The 25,731-nt window shown below is 44.2% G+C and overlaps 1 protein-coding gene across 5 annotated transcripts in view; it reads left to right on the forward strand.

Moving 5' to 3' along the window:
- VPS13B (vacuolar protein sorting 13 homolog B) overlaps positions 1–25,731 on the forward strand; it is a 1,616,194-nt gene that overhangs the window by 1,001,316 nt on the left and 589,147 nt on the right. For all 5 annotated transcript variants that reach the window (XM_063924187.1, XM_063924188.1, XM_063924189.1 and 2 more), the window contains exon 30: positions 444–555. In XM_063924187.1, coding sequence (XP_063780257.1) covers positions 444–555 — 112 coding nt within the window. The remainder of the gene's footprint in view (positions 1–443; positions 556–25,731) is intronic.

Below are 25,731 nucleotides of genomic sequence, written 5' to 3' on the forward strand. Positions count from 1 at the left end.
CGGCTGTGCATGCAGGCCAATATGGACGATCTCGTCCATATTTGCCTGCACTTCAATGGAGCCGGGTGACGGGGGGAGTGAAGAAACTTCACTCCCCCCGTCACTGTCCCCCCGCCGCCGGGTCGGCCGTATCCACCGTCGGGCAGCTCGGCGGCGAATCTTTAAATGTGTAAGGGCCCTTTAGGGGTCACTGAGTTGGGAAACACTTGGCAATCATAGCAAGCGTCTGATTGGATGCTATGATTATATCACATTTTGCACCAAACTTCAGTGTTAAACAACCATGTTGGTCTGCCTTATCTGTCCCATCCTGCTGATGGTTGTTGTTGTTGTGATGAATGAGGAATGGAGGTGTGATCTCCCTGTCGTCATATGTTTGTAATTGCCTGGAGCTTAGGATCAGCTCAGCTACTGGTTGACATTATTCTTATTTATTCCATCAGCCAACCAGCTTTTCAGTGAAGATACTTTGGTGCTAAAGATTGGCTCAGTTTCCATGGCTCCACAAGCAGACAACCCCCTTAGCCGGAGTGTTTTGAGAAAGGATATATATCAGTAAGTAATCTAGTTATTTCATCATATCCTGTTTTACTCCCATGTGTAACATTTCATATCCAGGTTAATAGATTGACATTGTGCATTCTCTGTCCATGTTTGGGAAGTCCACAGGTCCGTATGTGACAGGGACAGTGACATGATGTGAGAAAGGGAATGGAGTCAGCTTGAAGCCACAGACTTAGTTATGTAGTTAGAGGAGCAGGGTCTCCAGCAGCACATAGTATTTTCATAGATTAGTGATGTGTTAGTGTGGACAGGGTTGCATGTGACAGGGGCAATGACTTGATGTGAGGACGAAAATGGAGGCAGCAAGAAGCCACAGACTGAGAGTTATAGTAGAAGGAGCAGAGTACCCCAGTAGCACAGGCTATATCAGGAGATGAGTGATATATCAGTGAGGACAAGACTGCATGTGATAAGGCAGTGCCATGATGTGAGGAGGGGAATGGAGGCAGCAGGAAGCCACAGATGAGAGTTATATAGTGGAAGGAGCAGGGTTTTTCAGCAGCACAGAGTATATCAGGAGATGACTGACATATCAGTGAGGACAGAACTGCATGTGACAGGGACAGTGACATGATGTGAGGCGGGGAATGGAGGCAGCAGGAAGCCACAGACTGAGTGTTATATAGTGGGAGGAGCAGGGTACCCAGCAGTGCAGAGTATATAAGGAGATTTTAGAAAAGTCTTAAAAACAAAACATAACCTGCCAACATTCAGACATGCAAAACCCAGCGGGGAGGAATGATATACAGTAGTAATACTTACATTAAAAAGTGAGATACAAAATGTACCAATGCACCTTCCCATCATTAATAATCTGAGAGAGGAAGTTATGTTGTACAGTATGCCATTAGTGCATAAATTCATTCTATTCAAAAATAAATAAAAATAAATTCATTCTATTCAAAAATAAATAAAAATAAATCATAAAAACTGAAGAAAAAAATAATTATATATATATATACGTGTGTGTGTGTGTGTGTGTGTGTGTGTGTGTGTGTGTGTGTGTGTATATATATATATATATATATATATATATATATATATATACAGGTTGAGTATCCCTTATCCAAAATGCTTGGGACCAGAGGAATTTTGGATATGGGATTTTTCCGTATTTTGGAATAATTGCATACCATAAAGAGATATCATGGTGATGGGACCTAAATCTAAGCACAGAATGCATTTATGTTACATATACACCTTATACACACAGCCTGAAGTTAATTTTAGCCAATATTTTTTATAACTTTGTGCATTAAACAAAGTGTGTCTACATTCACACAATTCATTTATGTTTCATATACACCTTATGCACATAGCCTGAAGGTCATTTAATACAATATTTTTAATAACTTTGAGTATTAAACAAAGTTTGTGTATACAGGTTGAGTATCCCATATCCAAATATTCCGAAATACGGAATATTCCGAAATACGTACTTTTTTGAGTGAGAGTGAGATAGTGAAACCTTTGTTTTTTGATGGCTCAATGTACACAAACTTTGTTTAATACACAAAGTTATTAAAAATATTGTATTAAATTACCTTCAGGCTGTGTGTATAAGGTGTATATGAAACATAAATGAATTGTGTGCATGTAGACACACTTTGTTTAATGCACAAAGTTGTAAAAAATATTGGCTAAAATTACCTGCAATCTGTGTGTATAAGGTGTATATGTAACATAAATGCATTCTGTGCTTAGATTTAGGTCCCATCACCATGATATCTCATTATGGTATGCAATTATTCCAAAATACGGAAAAATACGATATCCAAAATACCTCTGGTCCCAAGCATTTTGGATAAGGGATACTCAACCTGTATTGAGCCATCAGAAAACAAAGGTTTCATTATTTCACTCTCACTCAAAAAAGTCCGTATTTCGGAATATTCCGTATTTCGGAATATTTGGATATGGGATACTCAACCTGTATATATATATATATATATATATATATATATGTGTGTGTATATACAGGTTGAGTATCCCATATCCAAATATTCCGAAATATGGAATATTCCGAAATACGGACTTTTTTGAGTGAGAGTGAGATAGTGAAACCTTTGTTTTTTGATGGCTCAATGTACACAAACTTTGTTTAATACACAAAGGCCCTCATTCCGAGTTGATCGCTCGCAAGGCGATTATAGCAGAGTTACACACGCTAAGCCGCCGCCTACTGGGAGTGAATCTAAACATCTTAAATGTGCGACCGATGTATTCGCAATATTGCGATCAAAACCGAGTTAGCAGTTTCTGAGTAACTCCAGACTTACTCTGCCTGTGCGATCAATTCAGTGCTTTTCGGTCCCGGCTGACGTCATAAACACACCCAGCGTTCGCCCAAGCACTCCCACCGTTTCTCCAGACACGCCTGCGTTTTTTCCGGAAACGGTAGCGTTTCCAGCCACACGCCCCTAAAACGCCGTACATCCGCCCAGTAACACCCATTTCCTGTCAATCACAATGCGTTCTCCGGAGCGACGAAAAAGCCGTGAGTAAAATTACTTTCTTCTTAGTAAAGTTACTTGACGCATGCGCAGTGCGAACATTACGCATGCGCACTAAGAGAATTCTCACTGCGATGCGATGAAAAATACCGAGCGAACAACTCGGAATGAGGGCCAAAGTTATTAATAATATTGTATTAAGTGACCTTCAGGCTGTGTATATAAGGTGTATATGAAACATAAATTAAATGTGTGAATGTAGACACACTTTGTTTAATGCACAAAGTTATAAAAAATATTGTCTAAAACTACCTTCAGGCTGTGTGTTTAGGGTGTATATGTAACATAAATGCATTCTGTGCTTAGATTTAGGTCCCATCATCATAAGATCTCATTATGGTATGCAATTATTCCAAAATACGGAAAAATCCGATATCCAAAATACCTCCGGTCCCAAGCATTTTGGATAAGGGATACTCAACCTGTATATATATATTCAGTTTTTATGATTTATTTTTATTTATTATTGAATAGAATGAATTTATATTTATATATATGTGTGTGTGTGTGTGTGTGTGTGTGTGTGTGTGTGTTTTAAATAAATATAAGCATCTGAAACACAGCACCATTGATGCTACTGGGATCAAAGCTGAACAAAAAAAATCTCAAAGTTCTAAAGGGGGGAAAAAAAATTCTCCGTTTACTGATTTTCTGTGAAATCTCCTGCTCTGGTTTTTGTCACTTCATGATCTAAACCATATTGGTGAGAAGGGCAGAGAGGCTGGCAAATAGGGGCAATCAAAGGCTTAATGAAATAATACATGACATTGAATGGAATTGGCACCACAGCCAGGCCTACAATCACGCTCATAAGTGAGAAAAGTCACAGAGAAGAGTCAGCCGCATAAGTGCATAAAGCCGTCGTCCCGGGTAAAAGCCAGCCTGCATCTCTCAGATGTGCCAGCGTTCGTGTTCCCTACTGAACTCCAACAGATGTTGTGAAAATGAAATACGTTTCTAACTATAAACAATTCACATTCTTATACATGACAATCCTTCCACTTCCTGTATCATATATCGGGAGGGAAAATAACCCACAACGCAGCAGTTTTTTTTTACTGAAGCTGCTATTGCCGGCAACGCATTGTTAGACTATAAGGCTGTTGCAGCACGATTCAGGTTCAAAGACTGAACTGATGAGATTTGTGAGTTATTGGCCGAAAGGTAACATTTTAATGGCTTAAGTTGGACTTCAAAGAGTAAAGACTGCGCTTGTCTCGGTTGACTCTGCCGTTTGAGGGGAAACATACGTCTGATGATTGAGATTCAGACCAAGTGATGCAGACACACTAGACTCGGTTACATTATTTAAGTCTATAGGACAGTTATTCTTTCTTTCACCTCTTATAGGCTGCAGTTATATACAGGGTGTTGTAGCGGACGTGGAAGGGCGCCAACAGTGATCACTGATTTCTTATCAGCAGCGAAAAGCTTATAGCTGTTTAGATGAAAAATAACCATAAACACATCTGAAGCTAGGACTGCAATTTAAATAACAATGATCTGAAATGGAAGCTATTTAAAAGGATGATGTGATAAGTAGATCTTGTTTACTTTTATATAAAGGCCATTGGCCTGTATTAAATAAAAGTGTTTCTTTTCGTAGAGTAATGTACTGTAATTAGTATTGCAACAAACAACACGGTTGTACTCTCCAATGCATTGCTTTGGCATCACTGAGATTCTCCGGTATTGAAAACGAATGTGTATACTTGCCTGTATACAGGGCTTTTGTGAGCTGTGTGGGGCTCTCTGGTATTAGGGAGGGTGGCACACATCTCATTATTGGCTACTGCCTGTCAGGTGGCCTTTATGGAAGCTACACAAGACTGTGCATGCGTTATGGGGGGTAGTGGGCATACCATGATAATAACCACCCCTCTCATCACATGAAGAGCTGTACATATCTTTGTTGCCTGCCCATTCTCCCTTATATGGGCCCTGGATTAATCCTTGTCAGTGCACATTTGCTTCAGACTACTTGGTGCAAATGAAAAGCCAGGAAACAGGAACATCTCCGCTTCCGTCCAGCTATGCATAGCCGGTAATGGCGTTGACACAGCCTCACTGAGCTTCATCTACATGGGAACACCTTGTTGCAGCCCAGATGAGCCTTTTCAGTTGCAAGTGAAGATGTGACTGAACTGCATACTAGTATAGGCCCAACTTCAGAGCACGTGCAATGGTTTATTCAGGGAGGGGTGGGATTGGAGCGATCATTCTCCACAACCCAACACAGTCTATCCACGATTGTCTTATGCTTCTGTAACTTCCATTCTACCATCATTGGAGTCGTATCTTAGCGACCCCCAGCCTATCCCAAACCGACAAGGAATATATGCACCTTGACCAATAATAACGGTCAGATAAATCCTCCATTATTTAATACACGCAATGCTCATCTTGCCATTCAGGGGACGGAAACACCAGACCTCATGTACCTCCACTTAATACATGAGCTATTTTCTTCTATGTAACAAGCCTAGTAATTCTACCTATATATGGATAGCTACCTAATCACTACCTAATTATGGGTAGCGCTCCAATTAAATGACTGACTATAGCTTCTGTTGTCTGGAGTTTAAATCCCATACAGAATGAGCTGTCGTGTGTGTATATTAACACAGGGGAATGATATACACTTATATATTGTTTTAATTATATTTGCACTCAGAGTACAGACTGTACAGTGGGAAGGGTCAGGGGGGCAGATGTATTAACCTGGAGAAGGGATAAAGAAGTGATAAGCTCAAGGTGATAACGCACCAGCCAATTATTACGGATTAGAAAAATGACAGGAGCTGACTTGCTGGTGCGTTATCACCTTGCACTTATCACTGCTTTATCACTTCTTTATCCCTTCTCCAGACTTAGGGGGTCATTCCGAGTTGTTCGCTCGTTATTTTTTTCTCGCAACGGAGCGATTAGTCGCTAATGCGCATGCGCAATGTCCGCAGTGCGACTGCGCCAAGTAAATTTGCTATGCAGTTAGGTATTTTACTCACGGCATTACGAGGTTTTTTCTTCGTTTTGGTCATCGCAATGTGATTGACAGGAAGTGGGTGTTTCTGGGCGGAAACTTGCCGTTTTATGGGTGTGTGCGAAAAAACGCTACCGTTTCTGGGAAAAACGCGGGAGTGGCTGGAGAAACGGAGGAGTGTCTGGGCGAACGCTGGGTGTGTTTGTGACGTCAAACCAGGAACGACACTGACTGAACTGATCGCAGATGCCGAGTAAGTCTGGAGCTACTCAGAAACTGCTAAGAAGTGTCTATTCGCAATTCTGCTAATCTTTCGTTCGCAATTTTGATAAGCTAAGATTCACTCCCAGTAGGCGGCGGCTTAGCGTGTGCAAAGCTGCTAAAAGCAGCTTGCGAGCGAACAACTCGGAATGACCCCCTTAATACAGCTACCCCAGGGATAGAAAGGGTCCACTTACTTAGGCTGCTCTACTTTGGTTAGAGTGGGCTGTCTGCACTACAAGCAACATAATCAGGGGCAGATTTATTAAGCCCGGTGAAGTGATAAAGTGGAAGGTGATCACGCACCAGCCAATCAGCTCCTAACTTCCATGTCACAGGCTGGGCTTGAAAAATGACAGTTAGGAGGTGATTGGCTGGTGTGTTATCACCTTACACTTTATCACTTCACCAGGCTTAATAAATCTGCCCCTCAGTGACTTATAGATAATACAGCTGCTTATTGTTGATTTGTAGGTGAAGATGTAGAAATAGACTATATGCAGCTCTACCACGTACAGTAGATACATTTAAAATAAAAATAGATTTTAGGAAAGTGGCATCCATACCTTAAAATGCCCCCTCCTTTCGCTGTAATTCTCATTGTCTTTGTATATATATATAATATATATATATATAATTGTGGCATTCATTGCAGTTGCTATTTTAACATTACTGTCTAATGATAAATGAAGCAGCTGTGGTGTCACCAGACATTTGGGGGAATTATACTTTATGGCAGATCCGTACAGTGACTCTGTGCACTCTGTATAATATGTACAACATTGAGTAAGAATGCCTTTAATAAACACAAGAGGAAAGACAAGTTATTTCACGCAGTGTTTCAATGGAAGCAGATTTTGCTTATTAGTACTAATTGACTTTCTGCATTACCTAACTGTTTTCGTGCCACGTATGCTTTGTCATGTAATTATTTATGGATAACTACAGTCCGTTCCGAGATGTCCAGACTGGAGATGTAGTCCTCTTATGTTGTCAAATGTTCTTAATGCAATAAGCCCCAGATACAAGCGAAAAGAACATCAGGTTCTTAACATCTTGAGCATAACTGTGCCAGGTCTTCAGATGTTCCATGTGAGCACATTGTGGCCCAAATATTCTATCGCTCCTATTAATCACGTAGGTTTGTAGTAGTGCCCGAGTTGCCGATAGCAGTCTACTAGTAGACCGTGGCAGATGTCTACTGACCTTTGAGGTGATGGCTGTATTTGCTGTTATTACACTACACTGTGATCATTAGGTTCTGTGCGCTCTAGGCCTGTATTGCTTCTACACTTTTATAACTTTTTTGAGGTCATTAAGGACCAATAAGTGCTCAGAACCCTGAATGATCCCAGATAATTGAAGAAGACTGTTGGTCAGTGTGGGTTTTCTTTGCAGCTAGTGGTGGAGTCAGGGTCTCTTGAATGGTAAAGTTTTGTATAACAGATGGTAGACATATGAGGAGTGAGTACGCTGTTCTTTGCAATCACTGGTTGGGTGGGGTTCTGTGCAATCAATGACTGCCTGTTGGGGATTCTGTGCTATCAATGACTGGCAGGTGGATGGGGTTCTGTGCCTTCGATGGTTGGCAGTTGGGTGGGGTTTTGTGCAATCAATGGCTGGCAGTTGGGTGGGGATGGGGTTCTGTGCAGTCAATGGCTGGCAGTTGGGTGGGGATGAGGTTCTGTGCAATCAGTGGCTTGCAGTTGGGCGGGGTTCTGTGCAATGAATTACTGGCAAGTTGGGTGGTGGTGGGATTCTGTGCATTGAGTGGCTGACAGGTGGGGACCTGTGCAATCAGAGGCTGGCAGTTGGGTGGGGTGCTGTGTAGTCTATGCCTGGCAGTTGGGTGGTGGTGGGGTTCTGTGCACTCAGTGGCTGGCAGTTGGGTTGGGGATGGATCCTGTACAATCAGTGGCAGGCAGTTGGGTTGGGGATGGATGCTGTAAAATCAGTGGCTGGCAGTTGGGTGGGAGTGGGGTTCTGTGCAACTGGTGACTGACTGTTTTGGGGGTAATCAGTGCAACATATTATGGCATAATAGTAGTTAGTGTAGTGGAAACCTTTTGGGGGGGAGGTAATTCTGCATTTATCAGTTTACAATGGATGGTGTTAATGTACGTCTATGCATTATGTAGGCTGCAGTGGGTGGTGTGGTTTTATGCAGTATGTGGGTTTTCGTGGGGTGTACTTATGCAGTATGCAGGTTTTAGTGTGGAATTCTTTTATGTTGTACGTGGGTTGTAGTGTGTATGTGCTAATGCAGTGTGTGGATGTGTATTTGTCTGTAGTATGTGGGTTGCAGTAGGAGGGGTTTATTTATCAAGTATTTGCTTTGCAGCAGAGGGGTTATATTATTTTGCAAATTGAAGCAGGGACAATATATTTTTGCAGTATGTGGTTGCTGTGAACAGTGTATTTATCTGCAGTATGTGTAATATGTGTGCAGGGGGGTTTCCCTGCAGTACTGTACTTAGGTTTCAGTGGATGTTCTTTTCTCCAGGAGGTGAGGTGTAGTGGATGGATATGTATCTGCAGTGTATAGGGTATTTATTTGCACTAGATGAGTTTGCAGTGGATGGTGTATTTGTCTGCAGTATGTGGGTTGCACTGGGGGTCAGGGTATCTTTTATTTGCAGTAGGTGGGTGATCTTGGATTGATGAGGGGTTAAAGGCCCAGAACCAGGTCATTGATGACTGCTGCCCATCTATGTCAATATACACAGATAGTGCATAAAGGTTGATCACTTGCTGCAAATATCTGGGTGCTCCTACCCTCTCTTACACCAATTCTGGGTCCAGCCCGCGTCACTGAACACTGATTTCAAGCCGTGTCACAGCAGCTTTTTTTTATTTTTTATTTTTTTGTGGTAAAAAATTTTTTCCATTAATGTATCACTTCACATTAGTTGTGGAGACAATAAAAGGTGAACAGTACACATAAGTTACATGGTATGTGGAGTATAAAAACAATTATAACATTCATAGACGATCACATATGTTACAGTAAGACTCGCTAAGTAACAAGGACCCTCATTCCGAGTTGTTCGCTCGCTAGCTGCTTTTAGCAGCATTGCACACGCTAAGCCGCCGCCCTCTGGGAGTGTATCTTAGCTTAGCAGAATTGCAAACGAAAGATTAGCAGAATTGCGAATAGAAATTTCTTAGCAGTTTCTGAGTAGCTCGAGACTTACTCACAAATAGCGATCAGTTCAGTCAGTTTCGTTCCTGGTTTGACGTCACAAACACACCCAGCGTTCGGCCAGACACTCCCCCATTTCTTCAGACACTCCCGCGTTTTTCCCAGAAACGCCAGCGTTTCTTCGCACACTCCCATAAAACGGCCAGTTTCCGCCCAGAAACACCCACTTCCTGTCAATCACACTCTGATCACCAGAACGATGAAAAATCCTCGTTATGCCGTGAGTAAAATACCTAACTTTTGAGTAAAATAACTAAGCGCATGCGCTCTGCGAACCATGCGCAGTAAGCGACTAATCGCAATATAGCGAAACTCGGCAACGAGCGAACATCTCGGAATGAGGGCCATTGTTATATACATTCAGTTCTTCCACATATGTCTTTCAAATAAAATACAGTACAGTTTACCGAATGAGAAACCTGCTAGTCTATTTGTTTCGGAGACAGGAGGGGGCTGGAGCCTCATGGCACCCCCAGCGCTCAATTTCCCATTACTATCGGTGGGTCCCCTATTGCTATTCGTGTCTAGTTCCACTCAGTTTTTTTCAATGAGTTTTTAATTCTGTGTTGGAAATCCACATGAAGGGCTGCAATACAGCTTTTCTAGGAATCAAAAAACACAGCGGCTTTTTTAAACCATTCACTCCGCAGGCTAGACACAGGATATAATTGGGGCTTCTCCTGATTCACCACTTTGAGATAACATCACCTCAAAGCGTCGGTGAACCGGCTTTCCATAGGGTTTGAATGTGACCCGGGTCGGACAACCTGGGTTACCTGTTCACTCTGCCCTATATCCCGGATAGCTTCCGTTTTAAACCCTGCAAGCTACCCCGGGTTGGAATGGCGGGGCACTCAATCCGGGTTATTTTACAAGAGCCCTTTTACACCAATCCTGACCCGGGTCAAACTGGTAATGACTCGGATCACAAGGGCGTTGTAAAAGGGGTGGAGAGCTCATGTGACTGTGGAGCCAGAACGAGGATTCCTTTTACTGATCACTCTCTACCAGGTTGGGATTAATTGTTTTGCCGCTCTTACTATGCCGTGTTTTCCCAGTTACCACAGAGCCACTCTCCCCACCACGTCCTATCTGTATATAAAATATATATTCTACTAGTAACTGTGGAAAAAAAATCTGTGTGATATGTAAGGAGGAAAATGTAACCTTGTTTGACCATATGTAATGAATGCTTGTATGGGTAAGAACGTTTCCCTACATTCTGAAAAGCGGCCTTAGTTCTGTATCCAGAGCTGTTTATACTGCAACCCTATGTGGGCATTGCCAAGGCATACTTCACCACCCTTTGTTTACCACAGCCATGTCACTCACTGTACACATTTCCAGCCATGCAGAGCTGTGTCCAGGTGCCAGATATGTACAGCAGACACCAGCGATAAAGGGGGTGGCATCTGGTACCCTGGAGTGTTTGGCACCCTGCTTCATTGCACCGATGCCACTTGTTGAAGAACAGCCGTGCCCTCATCAACCTTTTCTCTCTTACATTCTGTTCCACCTCTCTTGTGTTTCTTTCCGCTGCTTCCCTTACCTTGCCCATAAATCACTGAGTGTTCCAAAGAGCAAGAATTACAGAGGAACACCTGCCTGGTGAGCAATCCGCACTATAAGCACTACAGGCAAAATAAGTTTCATTCTTTGTGAAATTGTAAAATGGTTTGCCAGTTTTGTAATTATTAGCAGAAAGATATCCGTGCCTGGGAGTCTGGGGTGCCTAGTGTAGAAATGCAGAGGGAACATTTGCAGTAAATGGATTCCGTATGGGTCGGGAAACAGGGGAAGGGGGGGGGGGGGGGGGATTTGAGTATAGAACCTAATACCCACTTGTATGCATTCATATTCATTCATTACTTAATGCTATTTGGATGCACAAAAACAATTTCTTACTCTTTTAACTCAATATTTCTCCTTGTCCCTGTCACTTACAGTATCTAGGCATATTACACAGTATACTCTCAAATGTGTGACAAATACATAATACTATAGTATTAAAGGGTGCACAGTGAACGCAGGCATTTTGTAGGCAGAACCGATATGACAAATCAGTAGGAACTGATCACATTGTTGAGGTACAAGTCATTTTAATTATACATGCCTCAGCAATGCTAGCTATTTTGTGCCTCATACATCAGTGATGTCACTTGTTCCCATGGGGACAGGACCAGATTAAGGGCCATGTGGGCCTGGGGCTGCAAATGTTCAGGGGCCTAGTCTGAGAAGGGGAGGAGCTGTGGCCAGTTCTGTGTTAATTCTTATAATGGTGGAGGCGTGGGGCTGCAGCTCCATTCGTCCCATTGTTAATCTAGCACTGCATAGGCTTCGAGCCGGGTGGGGATGTGGGTCGGTGAATACAGAGGAGATACCCAGCAACACCTATCGTTGGCTGGAGGGTTTGTTAAATATGGAGAAGCCCTGTGTCTGCTGTTAAAAGGATAGAAAATCAGGCTTTTGTCACATTAACAACACTTATCAACTATATATTTTACTTTGATGACGATCTTGGTGTTCAGTGGTATTTCAAGTCCATGCTGCCACCAGGAAATTTGGGACACAACTTAAACAGGCGTGGTTTTTTTTCCAATGGCTGCTGGGGTCACTCCACACTAAGAAGGGGAAACTCTGGTTCCATAGCAGGTGGCAGCTGTTGATTGCTTATGATTCACTAGCATTCTATTGATGGTTAAACCATCAAATGGGTAATTAATTATGGTTACATTCCATAGCATGTGATGTTGCGATGGTAGCAATGCCACAACCATTTGATAGCCCCCTTCTGGAGGGTCAGCTGTCTTCTGACTGGATTGTTGCCGTGGACTAGCCTTTCTATCTGATTCAAAAAACTTGCAGAAGGAGAACAGTGCTCTGCAAGCATGCGTCGGCACACAAGCCACGTCCACACTTAATTTATATTCATAAATATTAAATCTGCCTGGGAGGAGTTGCGTTAAATCAGATATGTGTTCCTAGTTCTGCACCAGCATAACCCTGGTTTTCTGTTGTGTTCCTGCAGGCAGGTTCAGGGCAGAGGTGACAACCAGAAGATAGAGGGGGGAGGCAATCTTTCCCACTTATTCTCCTCTCCGGCAGGAAAGACTACATAACGTCATCATGGCATTATGGGTATCAGAAAAGCAGCGAAAAGCCGGGTTTCAGTTGCTTAATAAATTGATTGCACACATCGCCTCCATACCAGGATACGGAGGTGGTATCTCTTGTGGAATGCCTATTGGTAAATATAGAGAAATGGAAATAAGCCCTTTCTCTTGCAAAAATAAATGAAAAAGCACTTCTGCTTGATAAATAGACCCATTAGTGTCTATAATATAAACTATACCAGTGGTTCTCAAACTCTGTCCTCAGGACCCCACACAGTGCATGTTTTGCAGGTAACCCAGCAAGTGCACAGGTGTATTAATTACTCCGACACATTTTAAAAGGTCCACAGGTGGAGCTAATTATTTCACTTGTGATTCTGTGAAGAGACCTGCAAAACATGCACTGTGTGGGGTCCTGAGGACTGAGTTTGAGAACCTGTGAACTATACACTGTCAGCCGCTAATTGGTCGCTGGTACTGCTCACCAGAGAAGGCTTTTGGTTGATAGCAAATGAGAGGAGGAGGAGTTGGCGGGGACCCCGAAGGCATAGGTGCTTCTAGTGGTTAATGACAACACTGTAAAGAAAATATTGAACGTTTTGGATGAATAGACTATTGTTCTAAACTTATTAGGGTTCATTGCTTTTAGGTAGCAAGCCAAATATTTTCTAAAGGTTCACCTCGGCCAGAACTAGAACCCTCCACCGCCATTAAGTCCTGAATATCTTAGCAATAAAATAAGAGAAGATCTAAGCAAGGTTATTACATTCCATTTCCTCATAAAGCATCGCTGAGCTGAACGTGTCTGTGATGAGGACATCTCCCACCACCCGTGTAGCTGTTACACTGAGGCTTTGGAACAAATCGGAATACACAGTGGAGCACTTTGCGGTTACAGAACATATCTATGCAAGTATTGGCTGGAACATGCTGTATTCCTCCTTCTAATAACAGAATGGCTTTCTTCAAGGGTTACTGAAACTAAAAAAAAATAGTTTCAAACCTAAAGAACGTCTGATGTTCATAATTAGAAATCCCTATGGGGATGCACGTATATTTCTAGAACCCCACTTTCTCCTGTGTGGCAGATGAAGCACCCACAAGCAATGTGTGATTCAGGCTTCATTGGGCGGATCATTGTACATATGCACTAAATATTTATTGTTCGCCATGCAGGGATGCCCTGTCTCCTTATAAGTCTCAAGAGAACAATGTCTGGAGACTATAAAGCTTGGAGGGTGCAGTATTATGTGGTTATTCCTATAGTTTACAACTTACCCAATTGTTAGGGTTATTAAAATGTTGGAATTTATTGACCTGGAATCATCTTTCAAATATTGACAAGCAGTTTGGCCTCTGCTGCCTGTAATCACTGCTCTACTACCTTTGTTGTCCAGAAGTAATAGATGTGATGTTATGAGATTAGTAAACCTTACCTGAACTCTTTTCAGATCAGCAGCTTAACTGTCCAAGGCAGGACACAAACAACAGGACATCCTCCATGTTGTTGTAGTCAGTCATGGGCAGACTGACATTGTTATCCGACAAATATCTTAGATCAGGAAATATATTGTCTGCATTTCACTTTGTATTTGCATCCAAGCCCTCTTTTGGCCACCAATTTTCCCAGCCGTGATCTTTGCTGCTTTCATGATGAATTAGCATACATTTTTATCATCATTATGCAGCATGCGCTGCAAAAGGTGGTCTATAGCTGGCTCTAGACCTGTATGTCTTTTTCTGGTAATGCAGTTTCCCAGACTCCGCCATTACAGCCCAGGTTTTTAGAATATCAATGCATGAGACTCGGTGGTTAAATCAAAATGTCTGAGGTATTAATTAAGTCACCGTACTCAAAATATCCTTAACTACTGGACTGTAATGCATTCTGGCCTACATTTGAAAGAGCGTTTCAGGGAGATTGTGACAGTAACACCTATCAGCGCAGACGTGTACTGCTACATCTGAGAGGCGTGTCATACACATGACATATGTAAATGAGCACCAAAGTTAGTGAGATCTACTTGTTATAGACAAGACACTGATATTTTGCAGGATTTGTTTGTGTATTATGTTTTACAAAAGCTTCCATATACTGTAAGTGGCCACAAGAAACCCTTATTTAAAATGTAGCCATAGGAATCATTGGGGCAGATGTATTGACCTGAAGACGACATAAGGAAGTGATAAACCAGTGATAAGCGCAAGGTTAATACATCTGCCCCATTGTGATTTATAATTGGGATGTAGTTAATATACCGGCTTTTGGGGTCCCGACACCGGAATCCCAACAGCCTGTAAAATACCGCGACCACCCCCCTGGTATTCCCACTTGGGTGGTGGGTCCACGCCACCACCCGAGGGAGAATAGAACCCGTGGCGAGCAAAGCTTGCTACCACGCCTCGCTGCACACGCTGCTGGTATTATTGCTGGCGGGATGCCACTCTTGGGATCCTGACAGCCGGCATCCCGTTAGCCGGGATGTTATATCTAACCCTTATAACTAATACAAAGATCTGGCACTGATGATCAAATTTTAATTATGTATATCTGATTTCTCTTTTTCCCCAAGAATGTTACAGCTGCAAAATGGGGATAAAATGTTATCAGGGAGATTGTGACTATTTCAGGGAGTCTCCAGCAGAATGCAGGAGGTTAGGCAACTATGCTGTAATGGCAGAGTTTGGGAAACTGCTGTATTGTCACAGATATAATACTGGTGTTACTTGTTCTCTGTCAGAAACATTTCCTACATTTTATAAATCCACATAAAGGGGTTTCTAGAATAACGTAGCCAGAATCACCCATCTATTGAATAGGTGCAAAAAAGTAAATGTGGTGTAGTTAAAAAGGAGATTTATCGTAGACTTACCATTGTTAAAAGCTCTTTCTACGAGGTACACTGGATTCCACAGGGAATAACATCGGGGTGTAGAGTTGGATCTTGATCCGAGGCAACAACAGGCTAAAGCTTTGACTGTTCCCAGTATGCACCGCCTCCTCTATAGCCCCGTCTCCAGGCACTGGAGCTCAGTTTTGTTAACCAGTCCAATGCAGTAGCAGGTAAGAGAGACGGTAGATGTAAGTCACATAGAACCATATTCTCACAACAGGAGAAGGGACTAGCGGCTAATGCCATACAAACCCAAAGAAGCTAAGTGCGTCAGGTTGTGCGCCCTGTGGAATCCAGTGTACCTTGCAGAAAGAGATTTAACAATGGTAAGTCTACCATAAATCTCCTTTTCTGCAGCAGGGGTACACTGGGATTCCACAGGGAATAACATTGGGGATGTCCTAAAGCAGTTCCTCATGGGAGGGGATGCACTGTAGCGGGCACAAGAACCCAGCGTCCAAAGGAAGCCTCCTGGGAGGCGGAAGTATCAAAGGCATAGAACCTGATGAACGTGTTTACTGAGGACCACGTAGCCGCCTTGCACAATTGTTCTGCGGACGCGCCACGACAGGCCGTCCAAGAAGGTCCAACCGACCGAGTCGTGTTGGCCATGATAGCAGCAGGAGCTGGGAGCCCAGCCTGCGCATAAGCTTGTGCAATCACCATTCTAATCCATCTGGCCAAGGTTTGCTTATTCGCAGGCCAGCCACGTTTGTGAAAACCAAAATGTACAAAAAGGGAATCTGACCTCCTGATAGAGGCAGTCCTTTCCACATAAATACGGGGAGCCTGTTCAACGTCCAAAGATCTTTCTTTGGAGGACAAACCAGAAGAGATTAAGCCCATAACCACAATCTCCTGGTTAAGGTGAAAAGAGGATACCACCTTAGGTAAATAACCAGCAGCGGCAATAGCCAACAGAAACACGACCTTAAGCGTAAGGCATTTAAGGTCCACAGACTCAAGAGGGTCAAATGGAGTTTCTTGCAGGGGATTTAAGACGACAGACAGATCCCATGGAGCCACAGGAGGGCCCATGGGGAGGCTGAATCCTTAGAACACCCTGAGTGTAAGTGTGAACGTCAGGAAGAGACGCAATTTTCCTCTGAAACCACACCGACAAGGCAGATATATGAACTTTGAGGGAGGCCAGACGAAGGCCCAACTCTAGGCCTTGTTGTAGAAAAGCCAAAAGTCTGGAAGTTTTGAAAGTTTATGCATCATAATTCTTAGCAGCACACCATGTGAAGTAAGAATTCCAGACCCTGTAATAAATCCGAGCTGAAGCTCGTTTACGGGCTTTCAACATAGTTTTAATGACCGCCTCAGAGAATTTTTTTGCTCTCAGGAGTGATGCTTCAAGAGCCACGCCGTCAAAGTCAGTCTGTCCAGGTCTGGGTAGACACAAGGGCCCTGAACAAGGAGGTCTGAGCGTTGAGAAAGTAGAAGAGGACGCTCTATCGAGAGACCATGCAGGTCTTAGAACCAATGCCATCTGGGCCACTCTGGAGTGATTAGAAGTAGTATTCCTCCTTCTTGCTTGAACTTCCATATTACCCTGGGCAGGAGTGACACTTGAGGGAACACATATGGCAGCCGAAAGTTCCATGGAATTGCCAGTGCGTCCACGAAAGCTGCTTGAGGATCTTTTGTCCTTGCTCCGAAGACCGGAACCTTGTGATTGTGTCGAGACGCCATCAGGTCTACATCTGGTAGGCCCCACTTGTCCACTAGGAGTTGAATGACTTCTGGATGAAGGCTTCACTCTCCGGCGTGCACATCCTGACGACTGAGGAAGTCCACTTCCCAGTTGAGGATTCCTGGAATGAATTCTGCAGATAATGGTGTTCCACCCATTGGAGGATTTTTGACACTTCCATCATTGCCATGCGGCTTTGAGTGCCGCGTTGATGATTTATGTACGCCACCGTAGTGGCGTTGTCTGATTGTACCAGAGGCAGGGCCAGTGTCAACTAATTGAACGTATGTCAATTAAAAGGTCAGAATGCTGTAAAACTAATTTAGCAACCTTCTAACATTTAAACTTATCAGGTTTTTTAGACGTAGCGGGGGTGCTCAATATCATCATCAATCTGGAGAATCAGCTTGATAGCCTCCACTAGGTCAGGAACATCAACTTGAGTTGTAGGTTCCTCATCAGAAGCAACTGTATCAGTGTCTGACGAATCAGTATAATCCCCATCATCATCGGAAGAATCATCCGAAATATTAGTGGATTGTGAGGAAGAAATGACGCGTTTAAATGACCTCTTGGCCCCAGCAGGGCGAGGGGTAGGTTTTTGTCTAACCAAAGACTGATTTCATTGTTGTACCTGGGTAGACAGAACAGCCACCAAAGGTGGGTTATCTACAGGGACAATATGTGGCTGCAATGGCACAGGATGTCCCACAGTGGGTGGTTGCTGCGTTCCAAGCGTCGTCAGCATATTTGAAAAAGCTTCTAGCTGAACGCAGCAAAACGCGTCAGGTGCTTATTTACCCCTGTCAGGCACACATGAGTGGAGGACCGGACTATACCCTGATCAACACTCATCACTGGTTCAATTTTGGAGAACACAACATCCAAACAACTGCCTAAGGAGAATTGTACACACCGTAACGCATGAGGAGCTCATTCTAAAGGTAACAGAGCACAACACCCTCTAACGGCGACTTATGCACCTCCCTTTGGATCTCTACTCCTACAGTGATTTGGACATTTGGACTAACATAATTTCCACAGGGGAATACTATTGCAACGGACTCTACCAATTATTCACAGCCAGTTCCTGACAAATTGGGTAACAATACTCAAATCTAAGTGTATGTAATCATACTTTTTAAACATTCAGTGACATGCATGCAATTTTATGGTTTAAGATTTTTTAATATTTACTTAAAATCACCATTATTCATTTATTAATTGTATATTCTAGTATTTAAATATCGCTCCGGTACGTTATTCGTTTTTTAAAACATCAAAGTGCAGCCTCCCCTTTTCCTTTTGTACAATGCAAAAATTACTACATATAAACAATAAGACTGCACTGGACTAGTAAATCTACATATAGATATGTATGTATACAGATATAACAATGCACAGTAAACACTGGTTGTATATCACAGAATACTTGTACTAAATATTCATATAGAAGTACACTTGTTTTTAACTAACACTTGTCTAAAATGACATGTAGAATACTTAAGTGTCTGCAAATACACAGTGCTGATGAGACAGGCAGTTTTACAGAGGAGACAGTGCCCAGCAGTCCCGGAGATCAGTCCAGCTATGTAATAGCGCCAAAATCTCTTCAGGGAGTGAGGGAGAGAGAGAGAGATGCAGCTCCAGGCTGTGAACAACAGCAGTAGATGGCGCACCGGAGCTGGGGGAGGGGCTACAGGTCAGCGCCTTATACCCTCTGCTGGACTTAACCACCGGGTACTGCGGGGCCTATTAAAGTGGATTATTAGGTAATCCGACCTGTGCCCCTTGCCCTGGTGGTCTAGTGGGGTCCCTGTATGGCCACAATGTCCATGCTAGCGGCGCGGTCCGTCTCCTGGGACCGCGACCGGATCGCGATTTACCGGCAGGTCCCACCTGGGGGACCCTCTTACCTCCCTCCTGTCGTGCAGCCACGCGATCTAGGAGAGCAGCAGCGGTGGTGTGCCTAGAAATCGGTGCATCCCCGCTGCAAGTACCTGGGAACCAGGCCGCGGGAGTATGCAGCGCTGCTGGGGGGAGGTGATGGAGCCACAGCACAGCATGTCAGAATGACATAAAAGTGCTGCGGCCCTAGAAGTCTTCTTAAAAAGTTATTTTCAGGGCTGCCTAGCGCAGCCTCCCCTGTTAGTGACCTGCACTGAAGTCACCAACTTACAAACTGAGCTCCAGTGCCTGGAGGCGGGGCTATAGAGGAGGCGGTGCATTGCATCCTGGGAATAGTCAAAGCTTTAGCCTGTTGGTGCCTCGGATCAAGATCCAACTCTACACCCCAATGTTATTCCCTGTGGAATACCAGTGTACCCCACTGCAGAAATACAAATTTATGGCCAATATTGGTAAGTAATATAAAAATTGATGGCTGCTGAATTGATTGGCCCATCACAGGTACATGTAAGGGAGGGGTTAATTTAGACAAGTAACCACAAAGCAAGTTCTCACAGCACTTTACAGTTGACCAGTAAAAGAGAAATGCATCCTACCTGATAATAGTATGTTGAAGTCGGAAAATATTACAGTACACACACCACGTACAAACTACACACAGATGGCCTCCGTGCGCGTACTTGTTCTGCCGTGCGTGCACATATTCGCAAGTTGCGTATGACCACTCACGCGGTCCTGCGTATTAGCGCGTGGTATGAGTAATTACGGTAGCATTTGTATTCGCATGGAAAAGCCACAAAGACATATCTCATATTTAATCCACATAGGGGGTAATTCCAAGTTGATCGCAGCAGGAAATTTTTTAGCAGTTGGGCAAAATCATGTGCACTGCAGGGGAGGCAGATATAACATTTGCAGAGAGAGTTAGATTTGGGTGGGTTATTTTGTTTCTGTGCAGGGTAAATACTGGCTGCTTTATTTTTACACTGCAATTTAGATTGCAGATTGAACTCACCACACCCAAATCTAACTCTCTCTCTGCACATGTTATAACTGCCCCCCCTGCAGTGCACATGGTTTTGCCCAACTGCTAAAAAAATTTCCTTCTGCGATCAACTTGGAATTACCCCCATAGTGCACAATATACACATAGCCCACACGCACCACACCAGCAAGTTATACTTGTTTAAAAGGTACAGCAACAAAGGGATTCACCTTTACAGGATATGAGGGGACAGCATTAGGTTATGAGGTGGTGTTTGGTATCCAACTGTAGGGTATTTTAAGGGCAACATTCCGGTATTAGTTTGCAGAAGATAGCACGCTCCTGCGCATAATTATGTGCAGGAACAGGATATTAATATTATACTGTGTTTACTGTACTCTGATATTTGGCGGGAACCCAGTGGAGACCAACTGCAAGCACACCTGGACCAGACATTGCTCACCTATTCAAACCAACCTATGACCCCTCCTGTACTGTAAATGACCAGCCCTTTGTCCTATAGATGAAGAGGTTACAGTTTCCATTGTATTGTGTTTTGACCAACTGTATAAAAAGCCAAGCTGCCTAGCCGGTCAGATCTCTCTCTGAAGGTCATCTTGCTAGATTGACTGAGCACCGGACCATGTGGCACTGGCGAAACCAAACGTATGTACCATTGTATTGTAGCCTCTTTTCTGTTATTGTGATTGTATATCTGTTGTAACCCCATTTTAGCAATTATGTGTTGGTGGGTCGGATCCCAACGGGTGTGGTATTGAAAGTCGACAGTAACTAGGTCGACAGGGTGTCTAGGTCGACGGGGTCTTTAGGTCGACATGTTCTAGGTCGACAGGTCAAAAGGTCGACATGAGTTTTTAATGTTATTTTGGTGTCGTTTTCTTCGTAGAGTGACCGGGAACCCCAATTAGTGCACCACGTCCCCTCGCATGGCTCGCTTCGCTCGCCATGCTTCGGGCATGGTGCCTTCGCTCCGCTACCGCTTCGCTCGGCACAGATTACCGTTCCAATCATAGTCCATGTGGATCGTTAAGTATGAAAAGGTTCAAAAAAAGAAAAAAATTGTGAAAAACTCATGTCGAACTTTTGACCTGTCGACCTAGAACATGTCGACCTAAAGACCCTGTCGACCTAGACACCCTGTCGACCTAGTTACTGTTGACCAATAGTGGTCGACCTAGACATTGTCGACCTAGTTACTGTCGACTTTCAATCCGGATCTCGATCCCAACATCTTAATTTACAATTGGTGTCGTGTCTCTTTTCCTGCTATGGTAAGTGTAATTCAGCCCCACGTGAAGCTGCATTGTGCTCTCAGCGTGTTGGTGTGTGTGTATGCACTGCGTGTACTTTGTACGTCCGTCGCAGCGTGTGTACGCAAACTGCGTACACGGTACAGGCCTTTGTACGCTAACTAAGTAAAAAGTACGTAGGTTAAGGATTGAATACAGCGGCCGCAGTGGCTTGAATTCAAAGTGTATTAAGGTATTGCTTTTAGTCCTTTAAGTAAATCAGCATTTCAAGTAATGCAGAGATCTCCGTTACATACAATTTACTTGTTATTGCAGTGCGCTGGGGGAACTGGTTTTGTTTGGTCTTGTCTAGCTATTGAAAAGTAACCTTATCAAGGTACTATATCTGATGCAGAGACATAACTGGTGCCAAAACAAATGTGCAGATCCATAAGCAGCATCATCTGATGGTGCTGTTACCATTCCTCCCATCATTGTGAATGAGAGATGATTGGGGGGAGGGGCCACATCACAGAGAGGTGTGTCCACATCATGGAGTGAGTGGCCACACCCCTGGGGGGCTTGCTTAGCATCAAAAAAACTGAGACTACCCCTGGTGCCTGCAACACCAATTCACTGCTGCCTTGCTATATAGAGTAGTGGTGGGTAGGACATAGCTCCTGATTGCCGAATAGATCTGGACATGTAGTCCTGGTCCTGATGGCAGGACGAAACCGGACAGGATGGTATTCCTTATGCCGTTACTGCTATGCATTGACTCTGACTGGCAATTAGAGTTCAGTGTAGAAAAGGACCAAGAACAATGTTGATTGCTATTCAGGCTGGAGGAAATAGGAGCTGGGGGACTCTCTGCCGATAACACTTTTCTCACTTACTCAAAACATCCACAGCTGTGTGTTTGGTGGGGTTACTTTAAAGCTGAATTTGGGAGGGGAAGCAGGTCTCCCGGTGACTGCAAAACTGGTTCTAAAAATGGAAAGAAAATGTAATTCCGAATTTCCCATATACACAAGATTCCTTATACATGGAGTGAAAATGAGTGTGTTCTTTTCTATTAATAACTCAAATAATACAAACTCCAAAAACAACATTTTTGCTGTTTTGTTTTCTCTACAAATAAGCATCTTGTGTAGTAATTAGTGATGAGCACCGGAAATTTTTCGGGTTTTGTGTTTTGGTTTTGGGTTCGGTTCCGCGGCCGTGTTTTGGCAAAACCTCACCGAATTTTTTTTGTCGGATTCGGGTGTGTTTTGGATTCGGGTGTTTTTTTCAAAAAACCCTAAAAAACAGCTTAAATCATAGAATTTGGGGGTCATTTTGATCCCAAAGTATTATTAACCTCAATAACCATAATTTCCACTCATTTTCAGTCTATTCTGAACACCTCACACCTCACAATATTATTTTTAGTCCTAAAATTTGCACCGAGGTCGCTGGATGGCTAAGCTAAGCGACCCAAGTGGCCGACACAAACACCTGGCCCATCTAGGAGTGGCACTGCAGTGTCACGCAGGATGGCCCTTCCAAAAACACTCCCCAAACAGCACATGACGCAAAGAAAAAAAGAGGCGCAATGAGGTAGCTGTGTGAGTAAGCTAAGCGACCCTAGTGGCCGACACAAACACCTGGCCCATCTAGGAGTGGCACTGCAGTGTCACGCAGGATGGCCCTTCCAAAAAACACTCCCCAAACAGCACATGACGCAAAGAAAAAAAGAGGCGCAATGAGGTAGCTGTGTGAGTAAGCTAAGCGACCCTAGTGGCCGACACAAACACCTGGCCCATCTAGGAGTGGCACTGCAGTGTCACGCAGGATGGCCCTTCCAAAAAACACTCCCCAAACAGCACATGACGCAAAGAAAAAAAGAGGCGCAATGAGGTAGCTGTGTGAGTAAGCTAAGCGACCCTAGTGGCCGACACAAACACCTGGCCCATCTAGGAGTGGCACTGCAGTGTCACGCAGGATGGCCCTTCCAAAAAACACCCCCCAAACAGCACATGACGCAAAGAAAAATGAAAGAAAAAAGAGGTGCAAGATGGAATTGTCCTTGGGCCCTCCCACCCACCCTTATGTTGTATAAACAGGACATGCACACTTTAACCAACCCATCATTTCAGTGACAGGGTCTGCCACACGACTGTGACTGAAATGACGGGTTGGTTTGGACCCCCACCAAAAAAGAAGCAATTAATCTCTCCTTGCACAAACTGGCTCTACAGAGGCAAGATGTCCACCTCATCATCATCCTCCAATATATCACCGTGTACATCCCCCTCCTCACAGATTATCAATTCGTCCCCACTGGAATCCACCATCTCAGCTCCCTGTGTACTTTGTGGAGGCAATTGCTGCTGGTCAATGTCTCCACGGAGGAATTGATTATAATTCATTTTAATGAACATCATCTTCTCCACATTTTCTGGATGTAACCTCGTACGCCGATTGCTGACAAGGTGAGCGGCGGCACTAAACACTCTTTCGGAGTACACACTTGTGGGAGGGCAACTTAGGTAGAATAAAGCCAGTTTGTGCAAGGGCCTCCAAATTGCCTCTTTTTCCTGCCAGTATAAGTACGGACTGTCTGACGTGCCTACTTGGATGCGGTCACTCATATAATCCTCCACCATTCTTTCAATGGGGAGAGAATCATATGCAGTGACAGTAGACGACATGTCCGTAATCGTTGTCAGGTCCTTCAGTCCGGACCAGATGTCAGCATCAGCAGTCGCTCCAGACTGCCCTGCATCACCGCCAGCGGGTGGGCTCGGAATTCTGAGCCTTTTCCTCGCACCCCCAGTTGCGGGAGAATGTGAAGGAGGAGATGTTGACAGGTCGCGTTCCGCTTGACTTGACAATTTTGTCACCAGCAGTTCTTTGAACCCCAGCAGACTTGTGTCTGCCGGAAAGAGAGATCCAAGGTAGGTTTTAAATCTAGGATCGAGCACGGTGGCCAAAATGTAGTGCTCTGATTTCAACAGATTGACCACCCGTGAATCCTTGTTAAGCGAATTAAGGGCTCCATCCACAAGTCCCACATGCCTAGCGGAATCGCTCTGTGTTAGCTCCTCCTTCAATGTCTCCAGCTTCTTCTGCAAAAGCCTGATGAGGGGAATGACCTGACTCAGGCTGGCAGTGTCTGAACTGACTTCACGTGTGGCAAGTTCAAAAGGTTGCAGAACCTTGCACAACGTTGAAATCATTCTCCACTGCGCTTGAGACGGGTGCATTCCACCTCCTATATCGTGCTCAGTTGTATAGGCTTGAATGGCCTTTTGCTGCTCCTCCAACCTCTGAAGCATATAGAGGGTTGAATTCCACCTCGTTACCACTTCTTGCTTCAGATGATGGCAGGGCAGGTTCAGGCGTTTTTGGTGGTGCTCCAGTCTTCTGTACGTGGTGCCTGTACGCCGAAAGTGTCCCGCAATTCTTCTGGCCACCGACAGCATCTCTTGCACGCCCCTCTCGTTTTTTAAATAATTCTGCACCACCAAATTCAAGGTATGTGCAAAACATGGGACGTGCTGGAATTTGCCCAGATTTAATGCACACACAATATTGCTGGCGTTGTCCGATGCCACAAATCCACAGGAGAGTCCAATTGGGGTAAGCCATTCTGCGATGATCTTCCTCAGTTGCCGTAAGAGGTTTTTAGCTGTGTGCGTATTCTGGAAAGCGGTGATACAAAGCGTAGCCTGCCTAGGAAAGAGTTGGCGTTTGCGAGATGCTGCTACTGGTGCCGCCGCTGCTGTTCTTGCGGCGGGAGTCCATACATCTACCCAGTGGGCTGTCACAGTCATATAGTCCTGAGCCTTCCCTGCTCCACTTGTCCACATGTCCGTGGTTAAGTGGACATTGGGTACAACTGCATTTTTTAGGACACTGGTGAGTCTTTTTCTGAGGTCTGTGTACATTTTCGGTATCGCCTGCCTAGAGAAATGGAACCTAGATGGTATTTGGTACCGGGGACACAGTACCTCCAACAAGTCTCTAGTTGCCTCTGCAGTAATGATGGATACCGGAAACACGTTTCTCACCGCCCAGGATGCCAAGGCCTCAGTTATCCGCTTTGCAGCAGGATGACTGCTGTGATATTTCATCTTCCTCGCAAAGGACTGTTGGACAGTCAATTGCTTGGTGGAAGTAGTAAAAGTGGGCTTACGAGTACGACTTCCCCTCTGGGATGACCATCGACTCCCAGCAGCAACAACAGCAGCGTCAGCAGCAGTAGGCGTTACACGCAAGGATGCATCGGAGGAATCCCAGGCAGGAGAGGACTCGTCATAATTGCCAGTGACATGGCCTGCAGGACTATTGGCATTCCTGGGGAAGGAGGAAATTGAC

This window comes from Pseudophryne corroboree, chromosome 5, assembly GCF_028390025.1.
Source record: "Pseudophryne corroboree isolate aPseCor3 chromosome 5, aPseCor3.hap2, whole genome shotgun sequence".
Lineage (NCBI taxonomy): Eukaryota > Metazoa > Chordata > Amphibia > Anura > Myobatrachidae > Pseudophryne > Pseudophryne corroboree.